The sequence below is a fragment of the Megalopta genalis genome, chromosome 5, assembly GCF_051020955.1.
Source record: "Megalopta genalis isolate 19385.01 chromosome 5, iyMegGena1_principal, whole genome shotgun sequence".
Taxonomy (NCBI): Eukaryota; Metazoa; Arthropoda; class Insecta; order Hymenoptera; family Halictidae; genus Megalopta; species Megalopta genalis.
Genome location: NC_135017.1, coordinates 23,782,906 through 23,801,540, shown reverse-complemented (window position 1 = coordinate 23,801,540; position 18,635 = coordinate 23,782,906). Strand labels below are relative to the sequence as shown.

Here is an 18,635-nt window from a genome sequence, read left to right as displayed (position 1 = left end):
ACGAGAATAGACTTCTATATCAACTTCCTATGTTTGGGATCGCGCGCGCGAGCGCTCGCATAAAACCGGCGGATCGCTCGAGCGATATCTAAACATTGCAGTTTACGAGCAACGACAAGTTTACGTGGTTGGCTCGTTACCCGGGCGCCTTTTCCACGATTGCATCCTCGTGTTGCACCGTTTCTTCCTTGCTGATCGGTCTCTGCGTTGTCCTTGAGAATGCTCGTCGAATTCCTAGACCCAGCGAACACGTCCAATCCTGGAACCAGCTGTAGAAAACTTCCTTTTCCATTACGTCTTACTCTTGCACTTGCAATAATGATTGAAAAATTTACGTAATCCTCTATTAACTCATGAAGTTTGCAACATTTCAGCGCAAATTTACTTGCACTTACTGACTTGGAAATATTCAATATTTACTGGTACAATAACTGACAGTAATTGACAGCTCGGTTAAGGATTAAATAGGAGTCTGTCTTCAATTTTTCTGATGCTTCTACCGTCTCGTATTTGATCCATCATTCGTTTCCAAGGACTCCGAAGGCTGATATTCATATTTGGTAGGTTCTGCTCAAAATCGCGGCTCATTTTTGCAGTTGCTGATTGTCATCAATTATAAGAACGAGGTACGAAGCTCGAATAATCGTATCTCCTCTTCCCAAATTGTCCATTTTTCGTTTACAAACTGAAGGAAGATTAGGGAGAATTTACAGTATTTGTCAATGCTAGAAATAAGAACTGTATCGGTGGAAAGGTCGCCATTATTTTGGTCGCCATTAAATCGCCAGCATTTATAGCATCGGCAGTCGGACGCAGGCTTTGATAAAGACATCAACGTATCGTTTTTCGAGCACCGGCATTTGTTAGAAACGCAGAGGAGACGCGCAGCAGCGTCTGCGGCAATTCGAGTTAATGGGTCTCGGGCGAAAGAACGATATCCGAACGTCCACTCCCGAATCTCGACTACGAATCAAATGGAGGCGGGTTCCACGTGCATTTCTCGTATTGTAAATATACAGAATTTACGTTTATAACGGGTACTTAGGCTTGATTTACGCGGGTGGCTGGACTGAGATACGGCCACGGTCTGGATTCATCGCGCCAGGACGTGGCTTGATGAGACGGAACTCGATTAAGACGCGAATATTTGTGAACATCTGCCTCTTTGAAGAGGACTGAACTTTGCTCATGGCACGGCACAATTCGAATCGTGATTGGTCCAATCATTGAGTCTAATATCGCGGAGGTTTTCCAATCGTTGTTAGGATTCGAATGCCTAAATTAATCTGGGTATTTAACTTGATTTAGGTTTCTAAAGTGGTTTAAATGGAGCGATTCAACATCCCTTCTTGATTTTAAGAACCTAGATTTCTAATGATTTCGTCATTTTGAATAGCTGAAAGTGCAAAGGTTCGATTTTTATATTTTTGAAGCTTCTAAATTCCGTCTTTCTGCAACGCAAAACTTCAGAAATAAATGTTTCGAGATTTTTGGTTGTTTTGGTGCTTGAAAGCAGCGTCCATGATTACATTCTGCTGGCTGATGGATCATTTAACGCAGAGCAGAATGCACTGTTCGAGAACGCAGCACCTTGGCGGAGCAACAGAAGCCACTACTTGAAGTTATGTCTTCCACTTGGCTGTAATTGATCGCAAAATTAACCCGCGACCAGATGGCTGTTTCGTGAACGACTGCCTCGTCGATTATATCCTTCCGCCATTCTTGTTACACCCGAAGATATTATTTATCCTCTTATATTTTATAAAAGTGCACGAGATTTTACGATGCGACGTTCTGTGCATTTTTCATATCACTTTGGAGAACACCAGTCTCGTTTTTCTGTTCTCCGATTGTTATACTTTTCCCAAGATTTGTTTACGTCTGGAATTTATGATGCCGTCCATTTTCCTCTCGGAGAAAATAACTTTTCATCTCAGTAGATCCGTTTTATTTATGTCACCTCACCCTTTCGACATCCCTGGCTAGATTTTATATGATTCCCGTAATATGGATAATGAAATGGGGTTGTTTCCATCTTGCGGCAACATTATCGACCTTTCCCTCTCCTGCCTTATCGATTCTCGTATATTGACCTTTCACCATGCTTCGTGCGATGGCGCCACGATCGAGCCGCGACTGTCACCCTCGTGAACCAACACCATAGCCTCCCTTTGCCTGTAGGGATGGCTAACACCCATAAGATTTTGTTTTATTTATTTAGAAATTTTTACAGGTTTGGTTCACAGGACAAGCAAGGTTCAGATCTCTGTTTTACATTCGGAAAAATATCTTGAATCGCTGTGATTCCATTCTGTAACATCTCTTTTCTAAACAGGGAGGATTTCGTTGGCATAATTTCATTTTCATCGATTAAGAAGTATTTGACAAAAAAGATTTTTAGTTCGACAAAATGATTGAAAATAAAACGAAAATTTCCTTCACTCCAAGAAAGCTGTCTTTTATTTCACTCACAAAGAGTTTGTCTATTGGAATAATTTAGGAGGTCGAAGTAATAGTGACGTAAATCAGATTTTCCACATTTTGAGAAACGAGGAAAGTTATTGCTCACTAACACGTGTATAGTTTACTTATCAAATTTATCGTTAAGATAATTCAGAGCGAAATTACTTTATACTAACTTTATAATTTATTTCACTTATCTTGTTTTTAACATTTTCACATGCGCAATTTAAGACATAAGTCAAAATTCTCGAAAATGACTTCCAATGATTCTAGCAAACTCGATTGTAAGCTGTCAAAAACCTCTTGAAATCTTCAACAAAGGCGTCGATCAGGTAGCCATTAAACCCTGAAAGGTGACAATCTACTTTCTTAATCCCGACCGGAAGTCAGTGCGACTCTGCACACGCGGAGATAGCGATCGCGTCGTTCATCTTTTATATCCTTCATCTCCGTTTCTATCTCCGTTCCATTTACTTCGCAGAAAAAGATTCCATCGCGGGTCTCCATCCATTTTCCGTAACAATGAATCCAGGCTCCCTACCCGGGCGTCTATGCTCCCGTTTCAACCCCCCCGATACCATGGAAAAGTCCCACCCTTCCGTTCTAACTAAGTTGCCGGCTGGAAAAAATGCAAAGTAGTCGCCTGGAGGTTATTTATCGTCGCTGTTCGCGTTGGAACAGCTTCTGGGTCTTGGAAATCTCGACGCCCTGAGGTCACCGCCTGGAAATCGCATTTTTCCACCCCTAAATTCATCCCTCGGAATTTTTTCCCCTTCTTCGCCGACGGGGGATGGCTCTGCGGGAACTTCGTAGCCGCGCCTAGACTTCGCACTTTCATACATTTTTTATGCCCCATAACGCATTTGTATCGACAAACAAAATTTTTCAATCGGCAGCAGAAATTCTCTTCCATTCTGTTTTCGAAAAAACAATTTGAAAAAACATATATGAAGATTCGCAATGTAATCTCTGCATTGAATTGCATTTCTTAACATATCGTGCGAACTCCAAACCGTAGATTTTGCTAATTTATTCACTTTTACGTCCATGGGGGTTGAAAGTCACGGCACCTGCAGTCGAGTGTGCTTTTCGCTCGTGCAGTGACAGTGAACAGAATTTTTCAGCGTGAAAATTCCGGTGATAATTGCAATTTTATAGCGTGCATTCCCATGTTCGAGGGATCGCAATTTCCGATATGGTTAATACAAGTGTAGATTAATTTTTGCGCCGTAGAAGGCGCCGCGGTCGCACCTGCAGCCGATTACAGTATCGCGGATAGTCTGTCTCGATTTTCAGGCTCGTTTAATTATCCGACGAGTCTCGACGGTTTTATCACGGCCAGCATAAAATAGAACCGGGCGTTATCCGTTTTGCGGTAAAAGCGAAGGGCGTCGAACGCAACAAGTGTGAAGATACGTTGTTTCGCTGCTCGGCCGGCGATGCCGTGCAACGGCCGTATGAATAAACTTACCGAGCACGCCTGCAGAAAAAAGTTTTACGGACTTTTGATTTTTATCGTCGACGTTCACCGAACAAATCGCGTCGAACGCTTTTTTTCCCTTGGCCTTCTCGCTTCTCGCAGCTCCGATGATTCCGGTCGCTGTCACTCTTGTTGCGATTCTTAATCACTAGACTGCATCCATGACCAAGACGAGTAACTGCAATTTAAAACGATGTCTGTTACAACCGATGAAGGCTAAGGTATTTTCGATGTACTAAAATCAATAAAAAGAGAGAGAGATAAATTCTAAAGAGATTCTAGCTTCCTGTAATAGTGCAACAATTTTTTATTTTGCTCACACATGCGCAGTGTACTAATCGCTGCAGTAAGTACATTCCAACGATATTAGAAATGCACTGTGAACTTTTCTTCGATTACAAATATCCACGCTTCGATTTTAAAGAAATTAGTTAGGGTTAAATATATTTATTAAGACAGTACCCTTTAAAATTTCATTGAATCGAAGTAAATTATTTAATGAAATAAAAATGAGTTAATGAAGAAGTACGAACGATGGACAAAGACTCATTGAACATGATCACGATGGCTAATTTTCTGCAGAAAGGTAGAATGTGTTCGATTTCTTTTCAACAAGATGTCGTCAAAATTTCGAACTGTAAATAGCATACAGTCGGTCGATTCGAAAAATGTAAATTTAAAATGCTTGAAACCGAGACGGGTTCGTGTATTATTTATTCGCGTTTTCGGCTGCTTCTTTTTTCACTTGCACGATTCTGTTCGATCTTTCCACCGCGGCGAGTAAACTGTTGAGCGGCGGTACAGCTGAACGGCAAATGTAGCGATCTAAACACGAATTCCCGGTATGTAAACGCAGACTTTCCTACGGTCTGATGCAACGGATCTCGAAGGTATAAAAAGCCCGTCGTCGAAGCGTTTCGGGACCGAGCGCGAAATGTTTATCGCGAGAAAAAGAGGTGTCCTTCGAGACGCGTCGAACCTCTCGCAGACTTTACTCTGCTTCTTAAACAAGAGTCTCGGCGGAGCTAATCGCCGGTATGGTTTTGTCTCGGTGTGCACTTCATTGAAACTTCGCTTTCCTTGAAAATTCTTTCCGCAGCCTCTATAATATTTTTGGGGACTTTTTGGATTCCGCGGAGACACTGGAAATTGCTGATCGGAACTTAGTGGATAATTACTGTCATGAAAATTATATTTATTTGTTTCTCACAGTGTCTCTATACCAACCTTATTTTTTTGAAATCTTGCTGACAATTGAGCCCTTTAATGCAAGTGTAAGTCAATCTTTTGCCAGGTTAATTTGATATTACTAAATCATATTTAATTTAAAAATATATTTCACTCCTTTTTATAATTTTCAGCTAATACCTGCTTAGGCTTACATAAAAGAGTTGTAACAATTTTTTATGTTACTGCATTTTACAGAACTTTTAATTCATTCTTCATTATCCACAAATTAGTTTCTTTGATTTATGTTATTTCTGCATTCATCGACTCAATTACTGCCACAAAATGCAAGTCGGGGTGAAAATTATATTAATTTATTGCTAATAATATCTCTACGTTAATTTTACTTCCTTGAAGTAACTATTGAATAAATTCTGATATAAATTTTTGAACACACGATTACGAAACTCGTAAAGATTCCTCTGCAGAAAATTCTCCAATGAATTCACTTGTCCATGCAAACAAATTGCACTGATTTCTGACTAATTAATTTGAACACTAAACCTTCCGAATCCTAAGAGTAACCAACGTATGTTAATTAATGGCAATGAAAATATATTCAGATCGTCCGCCATTTTTATTAGAACATATGTTTGGATTAATAAATATATTCACATTCTCTACAATTTCAGCAACTTTAAAGCAAATCCTCCAAAACTCATCATAATCTTGCTAGCTATACAGTGTAGCCAATAAGCATGCGACTGCTATTTACATCTGTCGTCACAATAAAAAACAAAAAGTTAACTCTATGTCTCGACGCTCCTCTAAACCTCGAAGCATCGCTTCCATTAAAATGCTAATAGTAACCAAATTCTCCTAGACAGTTGACGGTCGCGACAATCGAAACAGCACTCGAAAAAAATGATAATAAGATAACTCACACAAAGGGTTGAACACGGCGCAGTCATTCTTTCGGCAATCTCGCAACCCCCACAATGCACAAAGGGCATTTAAATCGTCGATGGAGAGTCGTTTAAATCCGAGTGCAGTGGATTAAACTATTAAACATTGCTTTTTATTCAACGACCAGCAGAACCTCCCACTCGAGACGCAGCCCTCGGCTCGCGGAGGGCTCCGCCGGTTTTCTCGCCTCCATCGCATACCTACGCCGACACGGATCGCTGCACAATACGGCTTTTTATAATAGGCCCGCGTTACGTAGGCGGGGCTGGCGCACTCGTAACTCGATTTGCATACACGCCTGCAACGCGCATCGACGCACAAAGAACGACAAGCGTTGCTAAAACCGTCCGCGAGCCGGAGCCGCTGCTCGAGATTTCGAAGAAACCGTGCGCCGACTTAAAATATATCGATCGAACCTCTTACGGTTGTCGAACAATGCTCGAGCCGAGGGAACGCTGACCATTTCCATGGTTTCGCGAAAATTTATGGTCGATTCCGCCGAGGACGATGTTTCCTCGAATGGCTCCGTGGAAAATCGGCTGCTCGAACATTTTGCCCAGCGATCGCACTTCACCGTCGAATCGTCGAATTTTACTTCCGAAGATCCCCTGGAAATTAACACAATCTTTTGAGGTTATGGTCGAATTTTAGTAGACATCGTGTAGGAAATGCGGAAGTTAGGAGTGACTGACTCATTAATATTAATAAAAAATACTAGTCTTCGATTCTACATCGAGAAACAGAAGCCAAAGTAAAATCTACTTTGAAATATATATTATTTATATTATTTATGTTATTTATATTATCTATATTATATATATATTACTTAAATATTATTTATTATAATTATAATTATATTCTGAAATTTTTGTAATGTCGAGCTGTTTTTAGCGTTTAACTACGGAGCGTTTAAAAATTCATAAACGTTAAAGATCCAGGCTCATTACCCGCGCGGACAAGGGTTACTTTCATCCGTTTTCGAAGCGAGTCCAGCGACAGGGGATGGTTGAATAATCGAGGTGGTCCGCTCGTATAAAATCTTATCTAAATTCTCGGTCGGATCGCGAGGTGAGATACAGTCGGGGAAGAAAAAAAAGGGAACTGGGGGAAAAGGGGCGGACGTCTGGCAAGTAGACATTTTACTTCCAAGATGGACGAACGCCGGGAAAGGGGCGACCGAACGGGGAAAGTGGCAGGCGGAGAGAAAAGCCGAGTGGCCGGAGATTGGGGGTGGACCGGCGGCCGGGGCTAGGAAGATAGCTAGGGTGGAACTCTGGCTGACTCTCATTAAGCTAAATTGTCTCCGAGGATGAGCTTCCTTAATTACTTAGCCAGTCCGTCGGCGCGCGCTCACTTTCCCGCCGCTTGTCTGGCCTTTTATTTCGGATAGAAAATTTTATCCGCCCTGACGGAGCCTCGTCGACGGACCAAACACGCTTAAACTTGAATCGTAATTGTCTGCGAGCTTTCTGAAGCGTTTAGGGCAACGATCATAAAATTTCGGACGTGAAATAATCAGCGGAGTACGAAATATGCTGCAGACCGTGCTGCGAAATTTCAAGCGAAATCTGAAGAGCGGTAGAAAGTTCGATGTAAAACATTTAACCCTTTGCACTCGAGTGGCAGCCCTGAAGCATCGTTAAAATTTCCAAATTCCCAAATCTCTGTGTATTTTATAAATGAGAACAATGGCATACGGTGGTGATATTTAAACAAAAAACTATATTCATATATTTCTATTTTTTATTACTTCTAATATAGAAATATATAAATATGGTATTTTCTTATGTGTTTTTGTTTAAATATTACTAAAAATGTAAGGGTTACTTTCGGTCTATAATTATTCACACCGTGGTGGAATGAAATTATGGGGTCGGAAGAATTGTCTGCGGAGGTTAAATAGCTTTAAGTGCAAAGCGTTTAACACCTTCTCAGTGTAATAAAATTGTGGTATCGACGACATCAGAACTTCCACACCTTATTCCAGAAGTTACAAGCATATAAAATCATGAACAAAATACATCATAAGAAATGATCAAGATAAATTACTCAATTGCGCCACTATTTTAGCCTTCGATACATAACCTACATACAGGATAGTTCACAGCGTAGTTCTCTAAGGAAACTATTCTCAACGCATTGAAACATCCTCGTCCGCAAAACGGTTAAAGACTCGCAATAAATAATACTCACACGTTCTCGATATTTCTTCCGCAAACGTTGTACTGGTTCATGCTTCCGTTGACCGGAGCCATCTAAATTCCTCTGCAGGTTTTCCTAAAACCAGAGTAGACTGCAATATATCCGCACCCCGAAAAAGTGGACTAAAGCGCAAGGAATGATAATGGATGCGCGAAATTGGATGCATCGTCTCGGCGAGGTGAAAGAGGGATGCAGCGGAGAATAGCCGTGACGAGGGAAGACGGGGTGAGAGACGAGGGGACGGCATAGTAGGGGGTTGATAAGAGGTGGAGCGCCGGCAGACAGGCAGGCTCGGGGTGGGGAACTGCCTCTAAATATGCTAATACCCCCGACGTGGGGTAATGAGTTCCTCGCGCCACCACGATCCGCCGGACTGCTATGCATATATATTCAGCCATAAACACAACTTAGATTACTATATGTAACGTACCGACCGCCCCGGGGTGCGCGACTTATTGGCCGCTCTGCCGCCTCTCCTCCTTCGCCGCCTGCTTCTCTTTTGTCTTCGTGACAAAGCTCGGGCCTCGTGTGATTTGAATCGTTCCGAAGACGAGCAGCGAAACAAATATTGCGCTCGGGGGTTGGAGATCGATTCTGCGAAGGGTGGCTGACGATGGAGGATGATCCGGACCTGATTGCCCATTGCTGATCCTGTTTTGTCTTCTTGGATCGTTGGAGCGTTTGAAGATGATCTAAAAGAATATCGATGGATGTGAGATAATTTGTAATCGATTTTGAATGTTAGTTTTGCTGGCGATCTTGATAAGATTGACAGGATAGGAGATGAAGATAGCTTGAGCAGATTGGAGAATGGTTCTGATTACCTTGCATTTTACAGACATCGGAAGTAAACTGCAGATTCGTTGCATTGATAACAGAAATGGACAAGTGAAATACAGAACTGTGATGTCAACAGACGAATTTAAGAACATTCTTGCTCTATTTTCGACTTATTCGAGTTACTAAATAATAATATATATATTTTTATATATTATAATTATATATAATATTATATATTATAATTATATATAATATAATAATATATATATTTACGGAATTTCAATGTCATACAAGTGACTTAGAACATTTTTATTTCGGAGAAAAAATTCGCGGTCCAATCATGACCTCTTTTATTTTCATTGTTTCATGCTGCTTTCTCTCTATCGTCTGCAAATTATAATCTACGAAGATTCTGACGAAACAAAAATCAATTTCATTCGTTCAGCAACTGTGCCAAAATATTTCCATCCAGGGGGCAGACTCTGCGAAAATACGTCTAGATTAGAAACGCTCGAGGGAATTATTTTGCAGGCGAAAATGCAAAATTCCAGGTCACGTAGCTCATGTCGTGAGAATGAAATGCGCCGACCCATCGTCGTGCGAGATATAAAATCGCGTCGAAGAAAGTCGAGGAATAGGAGAGCTTTAATATACCTTTCGAGATTATTTCGAAATTCCTTCGCGTCGTGTTTCGTGGCAGCGGATCGCAGACGAGACTCGAGACAATTTCGGTGGCTGTGCGAGCTACATTCACGGAGGCACGTCGAAAGCGGGTCTCGTAATTTCCGCAGGCTTGCAGCTCTATTCCTATATCCGGGCCGCCATCTGTCCCCCGTGCCTCGTCGTCCATCCCATTTTCAATTTCCACCACGTTTCCCGTTTCCTGCGTCGGGGCTGCTCTCCTCTGCTCTGCTCTGCCTGGCCTCTCCGGTTCCATCATGGTGGAAACCTCGTTCCATTGGCCCGGACCAAAGCTGTCCGCTTCATGCTCGTTCCCGCGAATGGTCTTCCAGACGGCGAACCGAGAAATCTCCATTCGATCCTGGATATCTTTCTCCCCCTACTGCACCTGCTGAAAAATTCGTTTCTCTGGATCGATCTCGTTGAAAGATGACAGTGGATAAGGAAGATTTGATGGAATTGGATTGATTAAATGGAATCTAATTTTTTATGGATATTATGAGCCATTGACGAAGTTGCAAATATGCAAGTGATTCATCACTAGGCCGTTAATTTGATGCATTTTTGTAGAAAAAATGGGTGAGTAAAATTGAAAACGGTGAACAGATTCCAAGAAACTCAATACAGTCATTTCTTCCTAATTCGCGCTCAGATTGTGCGCAAAAACTGGACAATTTGGTAAAAGGAGATACGATTATTCGAGCCTTGCGTCTCGTTTTTATAATTGTTGATAGTCGGTAACTATAGAAACGAGTCACAAGGTTATTTAAAACATTTTAATTCGAATAATCGTATCTTCTCTTTCCAAATTGTCCAGTTTTTGTGCGCAATCTGAATTAGAGAGAAATTATGTTGGTGAACTGAGGCCAACTTATTAAAATTATTCCAGAAAAAAATCAAATTATACTTGCCTCTCATATTGTGTAATAAATGCAGAAAACGTTTATTCCGCATAAACATCCGTAGTCTGTCCATCACTTACACCCAAAGCACTTCAATTTCTGCAAAAATTGCGAACACTATCTTGAAAACTTTCCAAAGAACGTGCGAAGCATTGGACACAGAAGAAAATTGCAAATCGCTGCAAACAAACAAGTGAAATACTTAAAGACCAAAACTTGCCTGAACTTCAAAAACTGAAGAATGAGTCGGGGATCTTTCGAAACAGCTCGGTATTATTTCAACATCATACCTGGACCCGGAGTTCCTGCGGTTCTATTTCGAAAGCCCGGTGAAAAAAGCTTCGCCGGTCGTAAATCGCGGAGGCTCGGCCGTCTTTGAGATTGGTCGATCCGCGGCTCCGTCGACGATCCGATGGCTAGGAGAGCCGAAACGGGGTTCGTTAATTTGGGCCACGCATCCGTCGGTTCAACGGAGAGAGGCTTCGAGAGGAACAAAATCCGTGCGCGCGACGGACGCCGGTCCAAGTCGAAGAATCGTCAGGGACACGGGGCGCGTGGCACAGTGCCGACGACGGATCACGATGCCCCGGGAAAAACTAGACTAGGCGTTTTTATGGGCCATCAAATTACGCCGACCACCTCATAAAATGTTTAAGCGGGCTTCTGTGCAAGACACTCAACCTGCCGGCCGGGCTAATGTTCTTTGGCAAAAGTGCATTTTTCCGTTGTTCGTCTGCTCGACGGTGTGCTCGAGTTTCTCAGGTTGCAGCCTTTCGGGGCTTCGTTCCTTGTTAGACGTTTTCCGGACCTCCGTGACCTCCTATTTCGAGGTACACGCCGTCTACCGCTTCCATTTACGGTCGTTTCCGTTAATATTCGCACTTTGGAAGAGAAACGTTTCTGGAAGGAAAGACTTCCTTTTGGACCAAACGATTTCTTTCGAGAAGTTAGAAAGATTGGTACGCCTGCTTCGTTTCGTTTCGCCTGTGATAGGAATTTTGTGAGAACTGCGATTGATTTATATTGTCTTTGATTTAATCCGCACTAAAAGGTACAATTTCGACTCTTGGTCTTATGATATCTGTAAGTTACACAGTTGGGAAAATTGTGTACAAAGTGGCATAACTGTAGCATAATTGATAGAAGCGGCCGCTAATGACTCCAATGTTAATGCACTAACTAATGAACTAACTCGTAGGTAATAATTCAACGAACAATATTATTGTAACATAATAAAAAACCTCAATTCTCTGAATTCTCCATTATAATACTCGCATTTCCTTCTTCTTTAACTCGTATCTTCTATAGCTTCTTTGCTAATAACTGGACCGCGGATCCTCGTGCATAATAAAAATGTCCGAACTCGATTGTATAAAACAAAAATTAAATAAAAATATATTCCTTCGTCCAGCAATTTTAATAAATCGAAGAGAAGAAGATAGCATTGTTCTAAAATTGTTCTAATATGTTTACATCGTGATATTTCATCTTCCCCTTTTTTAATTATAAATGCGTGAAATCTACAATCTACTAATAACACGCCCATTTGTTTATTATCTGATCATCCGATATATCTCGGCTCTCGTTTCACACTATTTCCATTATTGCACCTGCATTTCTCGTGGTCATTCGTCCCTTTGTTTTATTAATAATATTCTCCTCTGTTTACCGATACATCGAGGACTCTAAAGACGAAGCAACACGGATACTTTTATTTTTCTCTTCTCAACGATGGTCTCTCCCGTTCGTGTGTACTCTTTGCCCGTATACTCGCCACTCTACTCGTATATCTCTACCTTTCTCTGTCCATTAAACCATCTTTCCTTTCCCGCTGGCTCCTCCTCTGCCGCCAGGCTATGTATCCTGTACATCGACATAGTCTGCAGCTGGCGAGCGATTTTCCAGGTCGTATATATTACATAAGAAGCAAACCTTCCGTTGATTCGGTATCCCAGTCTCCGGGTCAATGTTGAAAAGAGACAGGAGGCAAGGGGAGATAGAACCATAAAGATCTCGAGTCGACTGCTGCTTCCCTGTAATTAAAACATTCCAATTTAATCGTGCTCCGCCGATACCGCATCTGCTCTCTCTCTCTCTCTCTCTCTTTCTCTTCGAGCAATTCGCAAATCCGTGAGGTATTTCGATATTTGCTACTTCTATAAAAATATAAATTGTCGAAGTTCGTTGTCCTAAGTTAAGCGAAAATGTCTTTTCTCTTTTGATAATTGTAATAATAATTGTGATAATGAAATCCTTTTATCTTTACAGTTCTGCAATCGAACCTTCTAATCTTGTTACAAATGCATCAAATCCATAGTCTGATTATGCGATACGTCGAGACGTATTTTCCATTTCGTTGCATTCATTAATTGCTGTCGTAAATGTAGAAAATGCATTCTACGAAATCTTCCTTACGATAGGTTTGGGTGTGCAATTTATTTGATATTTAAATGCCGATACTCACACGTTTCTCTTTTGCCGTGTCACCGGATAGAAATGTCCACGCCGATTTCCTTCGAGCACGCTGTCGACGGCCATGTCGGTTGCCAGACTAAGGTAGACGGTACCCGGAGGACCTGGATAGCTTAATTAATGGAGAAGTCTGCGGGCAGTCGACGGATCCGGTTCCCAAAAACCCGGCCCAGCCATTGGCTCCACCGATTCTTTTCCCGCCTACAGAAATCCGTAGAAAGGAACGCTATACACGGTGAGACAAAACGTCGGATCCTACAGGCTGTTCCTAAACCACGAAATTAGACGAAGAAAAAGACCGCGCACGAAAGAACTGAAACAATCACAAACGATCAGTAACACTCCGCCTGAAACTGGAAGAACGTTTCTCGCTAAACACACAAGCAAACATCGATTTCTCTGTTTGCTATAATTACTTGTTCAAAGATTTCCAGTCTAGCTCCACAACACTCGCCGATTCGAACCCAATTTTGCCCCAGAGATTGCTTGCTTTCAATCTTGATCGAACCGCAACCGTAATCTACACCCAACCCATTAGCAACCATTGATTTACAGCCCACTTTGCTACAAAAATCTTCAACTCCCGATCTTCGCGTTTCTTTTTTTCTCGAAAACGATCCCCACCTAGCCTATTCCTATCTTGAACCGAGGAACTATCTGCGTAGAAGTAAATGCTACAAAAAGAATCCGAGCCTTAATGGATGGATGATTTAATCGCACTCGCGGCGCAGACGCTTTCGACGACTTCAAGATAGATCTGCACGAATCCTTCGAGATCAAGGTCGATCGCCTCACTGAACCCGATATAAAGTGGCTAATCTTTTCGTCTAATTCGAAAAATAGAGTTTGCCTCGTAACATTAGACTTTTTACAGTTATTGATATTGTAAAAATGTTTCTGTGAGAAATTCGTTGGCGAACTTCTTTATTCAAGCATGCGTGTGTAATAGCATCTTAATTATTAAATTGTTTGATATCAGAATCGTTTATTGTTTAAACACATTTCTCACGTAAACAGTTGCAATTATTCTATCATTTGAACATCCATGTATTATTTAGGTCTTATTTACGTTGATCGAGGTTCTAATAGCATTTTTACGAATCGAGTCTATCCTCTCTTAATCGATAATTATGCAGATGTCTTGCGCCAGCTGATCTCGCCTCTCATTGGCCATGGTTTTTCGTTAATAACTCGTGAACAAAGCTGCGGGTTGCACTTTCGCTAAGGAAAGAGTTATTTCAAATGACCTGAGGAATCACACCTTCCCGAGTGTTAACATAATCATGGGACAGCCTGCATAAATAAGGCACAGTGAATTGCTTCAGTAACATTGTTGTTCTCCAGACCTTTTCTTGGAGTAGAATTCTTTCATGTTTGTAGTCATGTATTAACAGAAATCGTTCGATGTTTAAGTAAATCCAATCTTGTCATTGTCATAAAATAACGTCCACGCTTTAGTCAAGTTCAAGGTTAGCTTTGGTTTGGATTGGTTTCAAGATCCAGTGCTAACAGCAGTTCCACTGTAAAAATCCTCCTGTTCGCAAAATAATTCCTGAAATATTTTCTGTAACATTTTCTGCCCGAGCGGACCGTCGAAATGGACTTTAGTCGAATCTCTGCCACAAAGTTGCTAGATACCATCCGATCAAGAAAAACGAGTCTGTCTCCGAGCTGCAGTTGGACGCCTTGGAAAGAAATCGACGAGTCGCTGCCAGCTTGTCGAGTGCCATGGACATCGAGATGGAGCCGTCAGTTGTATACGGCCAATGAATCCGGCAGTAACAGAGCCCTCGGAGAGAAAGGGAGCACGGGAGAAGCAAAAACGTTTTCTCTTCGGGTGGGAGGAGACGGACAAGCGCTCTTCCCGCTTGACTTTTGCTAATCCACTGTCCGGCCGTTCCTGAATGAACGCATAAACGACAGCGGGAGACGCGTGGGCAACGGCTGCCCGTTAATATCGCGTGACAAGAATAAACGTCGGCCATAATTCAATATTGTAATTATACCCTCGTAACGGGCTTTATTGTGCCGATTAATATGCGTCGTTAAAGTAATTGCCGGTAGCGCGGACTACTCTCGCACCTATAACCGGCCGTTTAGGCGCCATCTTAGGACACGCGAATCGCAATTTTCGCAAGTTCCCTGGGTAACGACGATCCCGCGACAGCTTTGCGACTCAATGACAATCTGGAACCTCTCCTCCAATTTTCTCCATCTCGCTTCGGCGATTTTAGCACATCGGAAGTTTCGAAACACATTGTTGCAATCGCATCTTTTATTACAAGACTTTGTGCAGACTTTGGGATTCGGCAATTTTAATAGCGCATTGTCTTCTTGCGATTTTCTGTGCTGAATCCTGCGATTTGTATTTTACTTGTTCGATACAGTTTTCGAGATTTCTCAAGAGTCTTCGTTTTTAGTAATCTATGTTGAAAAAAAAAATCTTGCGATTTCGGTTCTATTTATTGAACGAAATTTTAAAGATTTCTTAAGAGTCTTTGGGAAGGTATTTGGCAATTTTTAATAAATCAGATACTGTTCCTTTGAGATTGTCTTTAGCAGTCTGTACCGAATTGTGTCGCTTTATAGCCGTCTCTTTGATAAAAAGGTTCCAGTTAGAGTGGCACACTTCAGACGCCATCATCCGTTTCAAGAAATTAGTACGTAGTGACGCACGATGGAGAGGTCCTTCGATAGTTTTGGGTCTGCGGGAAACAAAGGAGAGACTGTTAGAAGCTCTTTCATGGCAAGAGATCTTTTCTTATTAAAATGGATTTCATAGCTGGCTCTCCGCGGCGGCTGTTTAGAATTTTAAAGCTAGATATCGAAGCCTCTCTCCATCAAACGAAGTATCAAAACGGCTGAAATCTCATTGGCGCGTTATTGTTATTGAACAAACACGCTTGTTTGAGTTTAGGTAAGTTCCTTTTCGGAGCAGTTCGCAGGGTTCCGTGACGAAAAATATTTGTAGGAGAGTTTAATCGTGCTTGCCCGTACGCCGAGTCCGGTTTCCATGGGTGTATTCGAGCTTTTATCGCGCTTTCGTCCGGCCTCTCCTCGTTCGTTGCAATTTTCTGCTTCAGATTAAAAGAATTATCGTAATCGAGGCTGGCCGGAATACGCGGCATCGGCTTCCTCGACTTTATCGGAGCGATAAACTCCATTATTTACAACGGGCCGTATATTACGAGATTAAAAGAACGTTCCCGGTCGTCCGCGCCCGATTAATTCCCATTCGTCGAGAGAACTTTCAAAAGAATTTCCATAAAGATAAATTTCTCCCTCTGCAATGTTTCCAAAACGCCGACCCGCCCAGTTTGTATTCGACAAAGGGGTTACACACGCTCGGCTTTTTTTCCACGGACGGGCGTGAAAGTGGGATGGTATCCCATTAACGGACCGACAAAGTCGATTTCGGGCGCAACATTGTGGGGAATCGGTGAACGCCATCGATTAAAACTCGCATTAAAGGAGCCACTACTTTGCTCGACCCTTTTCGCTGGCTATTTCTAGCCAGAAGATGGCGAACCGCGACCTTCCGGACATTTTATCGACCTCGGCTGACTTTCGAAGCTTCGAATCTTCAAACTTTCAATTTTTCATATTTTCAAACATTCGAGCTTCTAAATTTTCTAGCTTCGATCTTCATCTTTTCTAAATCTTCGAACATCCAAATTTTCTAGCTCCCATCATTTCTATTCCTCGATCTTCCAACTTTAATCTTCTCCGTTTCTAAATTTTCAAACTTGCAAATTTTCCAGCTTTAATCTTCTCCAATTCTACATTTTCAAGCTTCTAAATGTTCTATCCCTATTCTAAACGGAGCCATCGCGGTTCCAAGTTTGCAAATTTCGAACATCTAATCTCGCAAGATCCGAAACATTCAAGTAAACAAATAAATTCCCGCTTCACAGCCCGGGGTCCGCAGAAGCCGCTGCATTCGGCCTGCATCGATTAAGCGATCGAACAATGGCGGGCTGCTCATGAATAAGAGAACGCTGTCGCGAAACCTATGGGAACGCATTCGAAACGTTCGAATCGCGCGAGAGTGACTAAAGACGATAAAAGAACGCGTATCGTCCCCGGGAATTCGCAAGATCCCGACGTCCTGTTATCGAACCTGGGGGAAGCCGGCGAGTCGGGAGGCAGGAGTGGGAAAAGGAGCCGGTACGGAGCGGATTCACGTTCTCATGACGCGGCGGTCATTTTAAACGAGACTCACGTGTCGGGACCACCCACCTCATGGAGCGCTGGCTGATTATATACACCTCAATTTCGAGCGTTTTCGAGCGTTCCACCTTCTGGCTCGCGGCATTCGCTCGGGCAAAAATCCGAAAACCGGTGACGATCGTGAGACTCCGGGTTGGAACGCATTTTAAGAGATTACCGAATACCTCCCGCCCTCTTTGCGTCCTCCTCTACACCGTTCCGTCCCCTCCTACAGGACGGTGTAGATGTGTTTCTGGATCTACTAATTGGTCGTAAAGGAAATTATGTTCAGAGGCCAGGCCTCGTCCTCTCGAGAGCTCGATCCTCGTAGGCTGCCGTACGATCCAACCCTCGATTGGCTACCTCGCCGAGATTTCCTTGCCGTTTAACGAACCGCCCGTTCCACCATTTTCGCACTTTTCCTGATACCGGAGATCAACGGGCCATTAGCGAGGAGGGCTTGCAGATCTTTAGAACTCGGATCCTGAAATGATATATCGTCGTCCGGCACTAAAAGGGTTGAAGCTCGATGGAACCCGAGAGCTGGACACTGGATTTTAGAAGCCAGAAACTAGAATCCAGCAGATGAAAGCTAATCATTTCGGATGAATTCGTGCAGTCTTTTTATCGGATGAAAGAAACGACGTACAAGAACCGTGGGCACTTCTTGGCGAATCTAATAGAAAAATGATATGTGAGCGCCACTTTCACAATATGTGGACTCTTTCGTAATATGTGGACTCTTTCATAGTATGTGAATTCTTTCATAATGAAACCATCTGAGCATCGGAGATTGAAAGATCGCGCTGTCTTTGCAAGAATATCATCCGCGTCTCTGTGCGACCGTCAAGTCCGTGGATTGTTTCGCAACGTTTGGGTGGTCGCCGGTCGAAAGAGGAAGATGATTTCGCTATTAGGCCTCGTTATCTGTCGCATAGTTAGCTCGCGTGCCGCAAGTTCGCGTCCGGTTTAGGAAATTCCAGCCCGGTACGGACACTGGCTGACCGTTTGTTCTTGGCCGGCTCCGGTGCCACTGCCGGTGGTGGCGGCGACGGCACTGGTGGTGGCAAATATATTATGCCTCTCGTAAAATTAAGTTTTTACGATCATTTTATGGTCGCGCGCGGTCCGTCGATGCTTAGTACCTATAGGTGTGCGTCTCTCGCAGCTGTGCTTTGCGCGGGCCTCGTGGCGACTTGTCACGGATCTCTTTCATCATAAGAGTCGCCGGGACTTTGTAACTGTTTTCGGGATACGGGCCCGTCCCGTCGCGATCTACACCCTGACGGTTCTATACTAACCCTTTCTGGATC

The 18,635-nt window shown here is 42.7% G+C and overlaps 2 protein-coding genes across 2 annotated transcripts in view; one reads left to right on the top strand and one right to left on the bottom strand.

Moving 5' to 3' along the window:
* Positions 1–18,635, top strand: part of LOC117223952 (uncharacterized) — a 96,202-nt gene that overhangs the window by 36,941 nt on the left and 40,626 nt on the right. The gene's annotated exons all lie outside the window — the stretch shown is intronic.
* On the bottom strand, positions 5,263–10,123 carry LOC143259508 (uncharacterized). Its single transcript, XM_076522104.1, has 4 exons — positions 9,713–10,123; positions 8,709–8,970; positions 8,270–8,353; positions 5,263–6,684 (listed from the first exon to the last, which is right to left on the bottom strand). The coding sequence occupies exons 1-3, from the start codon at positions 10,092–10,094 to the stop codon at positions 8,332–8,334; spliced, it is 666 nt and encodes a 221-aa protein (XP_076378219.1). The 5' UTR covers positions 10,095–10,123; the 3' UTR covers positions 5,263–6,684; positions 8,270–8,331.

Coding starts and splice junctions, on each gene's coding strand:
- LOC143259508 (XM_076522104.1), bottom strand. CDS start 10,094: ATGGAGATTTCTCGGTTCGCCGTCTGGAAGACCATTCGCGGGAACGAG. Junction 8,971..9,712: donor TTTCGAAATAATCTCGAAAG/GTATATTAAAGC, acceptor ATATTCTTTTAG/ATCATCTTCAAACGCTCCAA. Junction 8,354..8,708: donor CGCGCACCCCGGGGCGGTCG/GTACGTTACATA, acceptor CTCTGGTTTTAG/GAAAACCTGCAGAGGAATTT.